The 11520-nt window shown below is 35.7% G+C and overlaps 1 protein-coding gene across 1 annotated transcript; it reads left to right on the top strand.

Moving 5' to 3' along the window:
• Positions 1-1230: 1230 nt before the first annotated feature.
• On the top strand, positions 1231-5844 carry tmem107l (transmembrane protein 107 like). The gene is made up of 6 exons (XM_063015615.1): positions 1231-1376; positions 2790-2880; positions 2980-3047; positions 3444-3544; positions 4298-4394; positions 5431-5844. Exons 1-6 carry the CDS (start codon positions 1348-1350, stop codon positions 5498-5500), a joined length of 456 nt encoding a protein of 151 aa, XP_062871685.1. The 5' UTR covers positions 1231-1347; the 3' UTR covers positions 5501-5844.
• Positions 5845-11520: the final 5676 nt, after the last annotated feature.

Genomic DNA, 11520 nt, shown 5'->3' with positions numbered 1-11520 from the left:
GGGCCGGATCTTGAACCTGAGGAGTAACAGGGCAGCATTCTGCCAGTTTACAAATCAAAAGAAGTGGAATAAAGGTACTGGCCCCAAGCTCAAATAAATGGAGTTGTATCAGGAAGGTCATCCAGCATAAAAACTGTGCCAAGTCAAATAAGCAAATCAATGATTTATTATTTATTTATTAGGATTTTAATGTCATGTTTTACACACTTTGGTTACATTAATGACAGGACAGATAGTTACTGGTTACACAAGATTCATCAGTTCAAGTTTTAAAATCAAACACAGTCATGGACAATTTTGTATCTCCAGTTCACCTCACTTGCATGTCTTTGGTCTGTGGGAGGAAACCCACACGAACACGAGGAGAACATGCAATCTCCACACAGAAAGGACCTGGACCGCTTCACCTGGAAATCGAACCCAGGACCTTCTTGCTGTGAGGCAACAGTGCTACCCACCAAGCCACCCTGAATGAATGGTCTATAGTGCCAATCCCTAACAGGAGCAGCCAAAAGGATTCATGCTCCCTGACTAAGAAGGGAAAACAAATTTAGATTTAGATTACCTCTGTATAGTACAGGTTACTTGGCAATGGAAACAACCAGATGTGGTCTGACAGATTCATAAACGTACCGTACCGCAGGGTACCATGCAGTGGAAAGTCAGAAAGAAATATGTCAGTTTGTAGGGCAGTTGTAACCTAGCGGTTAAGGTACTGGACTAGTAATCAAAAGGTCGCTGGTTCAAGCCCCACTACTGACAGGTTGCTGCTGTTGGGCCCTTGAGAAAGGCCTTTAACCCTCAATTGCTCAGACTGTGCTGCCACACTACTTTAAGTCGCTTTGGATACAGGCGTCTGCTAAATACCGAAAACTTAAAGTAAATTTGTCCAGCAGACGGAGCTGCAGTCAAGTACAAAGCACAAGTTTGGCAGCTGATCTACAAATCACATACACACAGTATATTACTGCAAACATGGCTTGGAAATCAGCAAATCTGCACTAACTTTTTATGTGCTACATTTAATAAACTGTACCTCAATCCGTTGTCCTTTCACAATACAAAATAGTGAGTAAATAGCCATTGCGTTGTTAGTGCATTATTCGGACAGTTTAATACGGTAGTATGCGGTTTAGATCTGGCGTTTACGTTTAATCTCCGCCATGTTGTCGTGCACACTGTGCATCATGAGCGAATCGGATTTGAGTTGCCAATAGCAACGGTAAATACACCCGCTCACCCCAGCAGCGCCCTCGGTGTTATTTTAGAGGAATAATGTTTGCATTTAAACGATCTAACTGATTAAAGCTGTATTAATAGTTGTTACAGAATATCATTTCCTAATCAATGAAGTGTTTTGCCAACTACAAAAGCAGGTACGTAATTGTTTTTTAAACATAAGCTACTAGCAAGTTAGCAATCTGACTAGCCAGTAACGTGAATGCAGTGTATAATGGGAGTGTGGATGTAACAGCTTTAGAACAAATCAGAGATGGGTTCGGTTCTAAACCAGGTTTAGGGGCGCGTTAGGTGATGGGTTACATTTACATTTTCGGCATTTAGCAGACGCTTTTTATTGAAAGAGACTTACAGTTGTGACAGTACACAGTCTAAGCAATTGTGGGTTAAAGGCTCAACAGTGCCAACCTGACAGTGGTGAGGCTTGAACCGGCAACCTTCTGATTACTGGACCAGTACCTTAACCACTAGGCTACAGCTGCCTGTTTCAGAGCCAGGAGCATTACTATTGAGTTGCCCCCTGTTGTCTATAACAGTATTCACTATTTTGAGTCCACTTTCCACTAGATCTAGGATTGTGTTGGTGGGATCAAGTGCAGCTGTCAGGTGGAGGACTGGTGTTTGCTGTTTTTGGTCAGGGCTCTGTGTAATCCACTGTAGTTCCGCCACCATGTCCTGGTTTGGACCTCGGTTATTGCACAGTCATGCGGAAACAGGGGGTTAACTTGCAGTTGTTAAGAGCAAAGTGCTGGGTTGACTGTGTCTGTTTTTAGTTTATGTGTATGAAACTTCAAATCTAAGTATTATTATATAATATACTCATTTTAAAATTGTAAAAAGTTGGTCATTTGATATAAACCTGTGAGAAAAGTTGCAGTTTTGTTCTCTGTGATTTGGTGCCAAAATCACCAACAATTCTGACAGCAAAACTACATGAATCTCAGAATTTCTTAGTATTTGGTATGTTCCCCCCATAATAGTCTGACCTGTGTTAATCCAACATGAATTCACGATGTTCTAAAGAGCATCTTTTGATGTTACTGATTGCCTTTTTCTTCAGGTGCCTTTACTTTAGGTCTAGTAATTGTAAAGCTTTAAGGTTCGAGATTGTAAAGAGAAAACACAATTACACCAAAAAAATGTGGTTCAGGTTGATCTAGTTGAAAACAGCAAGGAAATAAGAAAAAATAAGAAAATATAAATAAGATAAAAATACTGTTGCTTTAATGCAACAAAAATAAAAAAATAAAGGCCAACAAACTGTCCAGTTTTTGTCCTAGGCTTTTTCTGTGTCTCCAAACACTGTAAACCTGATAAAAATTAATATATATAAAAAGTAATATATATAAAAAGTAATATATACAGGTCTATATACAATATAACAGTATAACTTGTTATTATCACTGTAATGATTACACATGAACTATGATATAATATTTTGATTAGACCTTTTTATCACTGTCCAATAATAAGAAATGAATACACACCTGCCACTCAGGTATTTTGTGGCCATGGTATAAATGTTTTTATTTTTTAAATTTTGCTTCTAGTTCAATGTTGGTGATAAGTAACCTGGTACCAGCTCGCTTCCTCACTCTTATTGCACATCTGGTTATAGTCATTGTCATCTTGTGGTCACGGGTGAGTCTTTTATATTCGGAGTCATTTAGAGTTCTTACCTTTTTAATAAAATGAACTTTTCCGTTAAAGTGTTTTTATGTCTCCCTGACTCTTTTACAGGAGAACAATGTTCGAGCTTGTCTGCCTTTATTCTTTACTGTTGATGACTATAATACAGAGGACCTAAGGTTGTTAAAACTGATATCCAATTCCACACATAGTATAATAAAAAGTTTAAATATACTTGTAACAGACGTGTATTTATGACAGTTTTGGGAATTGCACCCCTGCATTTTTAAATGTAGTTTTTTTTAATACATTTGTATTTTATTGTTTTCAGGGTGAGATTAAGATAGTTCACCAAAGAAAGTATTTCTAATAAGTCATTATATTAAAGAGAATTTAGATATTCATGTCAAAAAATTTAATTTATAAACAATTTATTTAAAAATGTCTAAAGCCAATAAAATTCCCAGGTTGTTATGTCATACAAGTGTTTTCAAATGTAATGGTACATGGTAAATAATGGACTATATTTTGTATTTGTTCTTTTTGCTTTGTTTATACTTTCCTCTTGTGTGCAGGCTGGTGGTGGGTTTATCTGTGACTCTGGGCTTGTCTGCTTTAGAACTTGCTGGGTTCTTCTCTGGAGTCTCAATGTTTAACAACAATCAAGGGCTTTTATGTATCCTTACCTTTAACATTCCACAGAGGCGGATTGTATACATTCATGGAAATAATTTACTGTCAACACAAATTTATGGGCATTTTATTTAAATCACAGTTTTCTCAAAAAGTTTTCTTTGGCTTTGCAAAACACTGGTTCCACAAAACACTGGCTTCAAATAACCAGCACTCCTTTAATTGCTTGATTGTAAGTTTCAGATACAGAGAATAACAGCACTGAGCCTCTTTCTGTAATGTCTGACACCATGGGAGAATATGTGGTGAGGATTGTTTGATCACTCCCCCACAGAGAACATTTCAAAGCTCTTTTATATATTCTCATGTTGGTGCATGTGGACTGACCACTTTAATGCAGACGTAGTTGTTGTCTTTCTTTTTGTTAGACATTTGGGGTTCATCATTATTTTAAAAGATTTATCTGTCTATTAATGGTCTGGCAGACTAAAACCGGTTTGGGGTTAAAATATCTGGGGACTTAACTGAGTTTATTTTACCATAAATTTTTTACATGAGCCCTGGACCACTAGCCACCTAAACAGCTCTGAAGCATCAGTGATCCACCACTATATATTTTAGTGGCTTCATAAGCTTTTCCCTGTGTGCAGGAAGCTTGTTACTAAGGAGGTAGGCATTATTATGCAATAATGTTTGCCTATTCTCTTAAAACTACCAACAATTATTGAGTCTGAGTGTAACTGGGTGATTAATTTTAATTTTGTAGTTAAATTTTTTCCTTATCGTAACTCTTCAGCCACAGCATGTCATGCAAGTGGTGCTATTTCTCTGCTCTTCTTCCTGTTTGAGCAGTGGACCTGCACATTGTACTGGTGGATCTTTAGCTTCTGCAGGTAAGTCAGCAAAATAAATAAAATGGTGGTGGGGGTTATTATATGGTCAGTTGCTGATAAGGAGACACGTACATTTACAAATACAAACAGTTGTTTGTATGCACTGATTTTCTTTTGTTTCTTGCACCGATGCTCTCTCTGCTTGTTCATAATTGTTAGGCTTGTAACTAGCTATTGGGTAATGCACACTACATGACTTGTAACCAACAAGTCTGCTTTCCAGCCCCTAAAAGCTGCAAAAAACAGCCAGGAAAAGACCAATTTAACCTGGGTCGCCTATCTTCTTATAAAATCTGGTCTGGATAATTCACCTCTTCCTTTATTGAAGCATGGAGCCCAAAGTCTAAGTGTTTCTCACTTCTAAAAGGAATTTGTGTATAAATACGTTTGTTTAAAACTGACAAATGCTTTTGTTTGATTGTTATATTGAGGGATCAGCAGCACCTGCTGTAGTGCTGTCATCGCAAACATTTGGATGGTGACTTTCACTGTACAGTTTGGATTTATATGGCTGATGGCATTAAAGGAACTGGATGTTCTGAGTCTTGTCATCTCGTTTAGTTAAAAATGTAGTTAAAATGCGTTTAATCATTTTGTTAAATGTACTTCGGCACTGGCAGATTTACACATCGCCCATGTACCACTATTAAAGTAAAGATTAAGATAAACTAAAAATAATTGCACTCAGAAACTTACTGATACTTACTGACTTACTGATAAAAGAAGAAAGGAAAAGTCTCCAATGTTTTCAGTGACCAGCTTTGTTGTATTTTATAATTAGAAACACAATTTAATACCTGCAACACACTCCAAAAAAATTTGGACAGAGGTGTGTTTACTCGTGTTCCATGACATCACTGACTAATGAGACTTTAGAAATGTTACAGCAGAATTTTTGTCTCAACCTTTTTTGTGTGGAAATGGGGTTTGTACATTCATTACTAATATGCATGTGTTTAGACATAAAACATAAAATAAATCTTTGTATGACTTTGTCCCTTTTGTATTGTTATTTAAGCTCATTTCTCTTTTTCAGCGTAATCCCAGCTATCTATGAGATCATCCTGTTCATTGCTGTTATCGGACTGAAGAAGAAGCCACTATAAATGCTTCAGACTGTGTTGCCAAGCAACGTCGATATCTGTGCTCTACATAAATCAGAGATATTATTATTATTATCACTATTATTATTATTACTATTATTAATATTATTATTATTATTACTATTATTACACAGTGGTATCTTGCCCATCAATCAGAAGTGCTTTTAAAATAGATATAAATAAATGAATTCTATTTTTGATCAAATGAGAACCACATTAGGGGCAGAATTTGATATTTTTTCTAACATGAATTGTCATTACTCTTTTACATTTTGTAATAAAATATTTGAAAATGGAATGAGATATTTTTGTACATATTAAATAAAGTCTTGTCTCACTAGATTGTATTCAGCTGCATTGTTTATGCACTGCATCTTTTTGTTTTTTAGCAGTAGTGCCCAAGGCAGTAAGAAATGGCTCATGTTCAATAGTCATTTAATTTTTAGATTAGTCATGAGACAGTCAGCATTTTTAAGCACAGACGTGTTTTTAGGCGTGCAAAAATCCAACCACATCATGTCTGCTCTGGAGTACTTAGTTTTTGAGATAGCTGATGATCAGGGGTGATACGAAATAAAGAGGTGTTTTCTTGCTATCTGTGTTTGGAAGAGGATTTTCCAGTTTGCCACCTGTAATAATGTATAGAAATGCTTAATTATTAAACAGAAATTTGGTTTCAGTGTGATTTAAGGTTTTACTTTTTTGGAGTGTTTGAGACGCAAAACATTAAACTTTTTGTTAAACTTTGTTGTTAAACGTTGGGGGCCAAAAGTCTGAGATCACTAGTGATAATGTTTCTATTTTTAATTTTTCTTCACTACCGTGTTAATCATACCAAATCATGTGATCGTCAGTGTAACAATTTACATTTAAAAAAATCTTACATCGTAGAAAAGCTGAACATTTAGTTTTACAAATATGGATGAGTTTCTAAAAAGTTTGGAATACATTCTGATTTGCTTTCTATTTCATTAGGTTTAAATCCATGATAAAAATCTACAGTCACAAGAATGTCATCAGGACATATATAAGTTATTTTCATATATATAAAAACTGAAATATTAATGTTTAGTTTGCTTTAGATCTATGACTAAAAGTATGAGGACATTTGGAAGTGTATAGTTTCTGTAATTTGTATAGGGCAGTGGTAGCTCAGCGGTTAAAGTACAGGACTAGTAACTGGAAGGTCACTGGTTCAAGCCCCACATCTACCAGTTTGCCACTGTTGGGCCCCTGAGCAAGGCTCTTCACCCTAAATTGCTTGCAATGTAGACAGTCTCAATTGTAAGTCGCTTTGAATAAAGGCATCTGCTAAATGCTGAAAATGTAAATGTAATTGCTGTTATACACATTAGCAATTGGTGTAGCTAAACACCTCAATAAATGGAAGGGTGTCCTTATGAAACTAAAGGTTTATATTGGCCAGATCATTATTGAACACAAAAAATGGCATTTAATTTTCCATCTTCTTTCACAGTGGCTCCAATTTATGTAACTTAAATTTTTTCCTGAAAAAAATCAATACTTTCATTTTCAGGAGATATTCTCTACACAGTCCAACTACCTGTTGCAACTTAAAATAACCCATACAGATCGATAAGCCAACTTGTGCCAAAAGGCGTCTCCTTAATGAGCTCTAGTGAGTGTATACACAGCCCAATATTCTTTTGTTCCTCATGCACCTGTCTTTTCACATATTACCGGTACTCATTTCTTTCTCCTTTATTTTTGTTCTCCTCGTGCTGAGACGAGCCTCCCATCCTGACCCTTTCTCTCTCTCTGTTTCTCACACTGAGACTTTTCTCTACTCCAGGCCAATTAGTGTCAACCAGACACTAACAGCATCAATGACCTCTGGCTCATAATTAAGGCCATGTGGAAGGAGCTAAGCATTCTGACTAAAATGGCACATCCTGTGACTGTACAGGAGTTCTGTTGTCAGCTTTGGAGTGCATTATTGCTCTGTCAGACATTTATTGTACATTGACTTTTTGTGAGATTGGTAAGTATGAAGCATGTATAGAGAAGTACATGTCCCCTTTTTGAACACCTCGTTGTATTGTGAATTTTATTTTGAATGGATACAACTGCCATTGTTCCCATCGATCTACACTTTATTATCCATAGATAGATAGATAGATAGATAGATAGATAGATAGATAGATAGATAGATAGATAGATAGATAGATATACTTTATTTGTCATATATACATATACATATATATATATATATTAGGGCTGTCGAAGTTAACGCGATAATAACGCATTAACGCAATCTCAATTTAACGCGATTAAAAAAAATAGTGCCATTAACGCAAATTCTAGTTCATGTTGAGACTTGACTGGTAGAACCAACGTTTTAATGTCGGACTTGCCACCGTTGTTCATTTGCGGTTTGTTAAAATAATATAACTGAGCGTCGTAGGGATGCACTTGCATAATAAAGAAATAAATACACGGTATATTCACAAGTTGTCGGGAGCAAAACACTTTATTAACTTAATCTGTTACGGCACTGAATACCGGAGTCAAGCACGCTAGTCCATGAACTATGGAAGCCCCAAAAGGGTCAAAACACACTCACTTCGTGTAGAAACGTCCACTTTTCACATTTCACTTAAAAAACCTTGTTTTCTATAACATTTACACAGATTTTATTTAATGCGATTAATCGCGATTAACTATATGAAATTCTGAGATTAATCGCGATTAAAAATTTTAATCGTTTGACAGCCCTAATATATATATATACACTTTATATTTGTGGTCAGGTACATCCTGTTTGCTTTAATTGTCCTTAAAATGTGTCTGGAACTTAACTGGAGTCCACCTGTTACAATTTAAATTGATTGGACATAGTTTAAAACGGCACACACTCAAGCTGTGAGGTCCAAGCCATGATACACTCAGAATGGGATGACATGATCATCATGAATTTGATGTTTTGCACAAACGACTTGCAGAGATTCGGTTTAGTTACGTAGATTGCCAGTATCAGATCAGTATTGAATATCAGCCTATAGCATAGCAATCAGAATTGTATTAAAAAGGGATAAGATTGGATTACCACCCTAAATATTTTATGAGCCCTAATATCCCAATCATGATTAGTTTAGAGGACAAATGTGCAGGACAGGAACCCAAAACATGAATCTAATACCACTATGCAAACCTCCTACATCTGTGGGTGAGAGTTTTTAGTACACAGTTCAATCAACAAACATTAACACAATACCACAATACCATTTGAAAAAATCTAATAAATCCTATGATTTGGTAACAGGCTACATCCCTACTGTAAATGTCATACCTAAATCACTGGTGAGTATGGCAAAGATACATATATGACCACTATATGACCAAATTATTATTAACTATTACATAATTATTACATTTAGGTGTTTTAGCCACATCTACTGCTAACAGGTGTTTAAAATTAATTATATAAAATAATTATATGCTGTTAACTTTGAGCACTGTAACATTATGGCAATTTTTTGTTTTAGACTGTGCTCTTGTGTACATAGCCCCTATTTACCTCACTTGTACCCTTCAGACCAATAGCCTGGCTTGCCTTGACCCACCCCTTCAGACACAAGGAAGGCATGCATCAAGTCTTTTCTCTGTATTGGCACCCAAGTGAAATAAATTCCCCTGGTTGTCAGAACAGCAGAATCTATTGCTGTCTTCAAACAAAGACTAAAGAATCACCTGTTTACTTAAATGTTCAACAGTACTTACCTATAAAAAATAATAAGAGTAACAATAATAATAATAATAATAATAATAATGAATAATCCTCGTTAGAGGGTTATAGCTGAAGAGTTGCCTATTTATACTAAAGATAAAATGTCTATTGTCTTTTGTACAAATCCCATTTCTGGAAAAGACTATTTTTTAAATTGCAATAATAATTTCTGAATGCCTGCAACACACTTTGAGACAGAAGAAGTTGGGACAGAGGCATTTTTTCCTCTGTGTTACATAACGTTTCATAAAATAAAGATATTTTTAATATTATGAGAACTGAGGACACTAATTGTTGCACTTTTTTTAGGTGGAATAATTCTCAATTCTTGCTTGATACAAGATGTGATAAATGGGATTTGTAAGTTAATCTGGATAATACAAATTGTACATCACTTTATTAAGTACATCCACATTATTGACTGTTTATAGATGGACAGGGTAACTGTGAAGTGCCTTTCTCCTGGTGCACCATGTTCTTGATCAAGTTTTTGCTGTGATACCACACAATGAACAACAGGGGGCAGCAGTGCGCACATTTCTATTCTGAAGTGGCTTTGCAGACCATTTGCATTTACTTGACAAGAGAAAAATCAATCCATCTGAAACCTAAATGTTAATCAGCTCTGTGATTCATCTGCAACCAAAATAATTCATGATTGGAATAGATAAGTTAGATAATGTTCAGTGTGCTAATTGACAAGAGAAGTGAGCATTTGCTGCAGCAAAATAAGCACTGCATATATATCATATATGTGTAAATCAACATTTTAAGCATTATACTTTTTGTCGGTGTGTAATGAAAGAAATTAGATTGAAGACCTACAGAAAATAGATAATTCAAAAAAATATACAGGAAAAGTATTAGAAGAACAGCATCACTAAGATTATACTGCTGTATCAGATATTTGTTCCTTTGTACATCCCAGTTATTTCACACTTTGTAGATAGATAGATAGATAGATAGATAGATAGATAGATAGATAGATAGATAGATAGATAGATAGATAGATAGATAGATAGATACTTTATTAATCCCGAAGGAAATTTGCATTGTTTTGGACCTTTATTAGACCTTACCTTTATGCCTAAAACTGTAATACACAAGTCTGTTGATTGTTTTTCACAGAATAAAACATAAATTTTCATAAAATTGTAGAAATAAACTTTTCAAAAATTATAAAAGATGTACAGTGGCTGATGTATTTCATTACAGTACAGGGTGAAATCAAATGCAGCAAGGAATCCCATCCCCAGGACCCTGGAACTGTGCTGCACCAGCTAATATATAAAATGGACTAAATTAAAATCCATAATGAAACAACTAAGTCATAATGAATAGCTTATTATGGTTTAGTTTTTGTGTTGCCAAGTCTTTCATTCAACTCCATCAAACCTTTTGTCTGTAAATTGGTCCCCTCCTACACTCTTATCGTACCTCTCCATCATGTTACTCTCTCAGTTCTACCCAATTCCTTATCAGAAATAGAGCCGGTGTATAAAGGACTCTACAGGTGGGTCTGCTATTTCCGGTTCTACATCCCTCGGTGCTGATAATGTATTATGGTTAGTACAACTATTCTAATAAACACACTTGGGGTAATTAAGGCAGGCGGACAGCAGCGGTCCAGGCTCAGCGCCACCCTATAAATCACACAAACTACTGGTTCCGCCTATTCAAGCATGGCTGATCACACACACACAGAAAGCAATTCTGCCAAGCTGCATTTGCACATTTGTCTTCATCAGCCACTGAATCTTTAGGGCAAGGCTGCATTTACTGGTTCCCATGGTAATCATGCTAGCCAAAGATGTCAAATGTCCATTTCAGTGTCAGCTATAGTATGACATTTAAGACAAGCATGCAAACTAACGCTGCTGTAAATGTAAATAAGCAAGACTGAAGGGCTTAATGGATAGCGAGCTGGATACTCAGCATGGGTGGAAATTGAGAAATAGAAGAACTGAGAAATAATGCATAAAAAAACTGATTTAAGCTATTTTGGTGCAAGTGCTAATCTGACACAGTGTTGAAAAAATATACATTTTAATAGGTTTGTCAATATTAGTTCTTTTTATTTTTATCAACCACTTTATCCTGGTAATTGTTGTGTAGAATAATGGGCCACTGATTGTCAGGTTAGAACACACAAGATTGTTTGTTTGTTTGTTTAATGGGATTTTAACGTCATGTTTTACACTTTGGTTACATTCATGCCAGGAACGGTAGTTACTGATGGACAATTTTAGTGTCTCCAATTTACCTCACTTGCACG

Source organism: Trichomycterus rosablanca, chromosome 19 (assembly GCF_030014385.1).
Source record: "Trichomycterus rosablanca isolate fTriRos1 chromosome 19, fTriRos1.hap1, whole genome shotgun sequence".
NCBI lineage: Eukaryota > Metazoa > Chordata > Actinopteri > Siluriformes > Trichomycteridae > Trichomycterus > Trichomycterus rosablanca.
The sequence above is the reverse complement of the archived record's forward strand: the minus strand, read 5'-3'. Positions and strand labels throughout refer to the sequence as shown.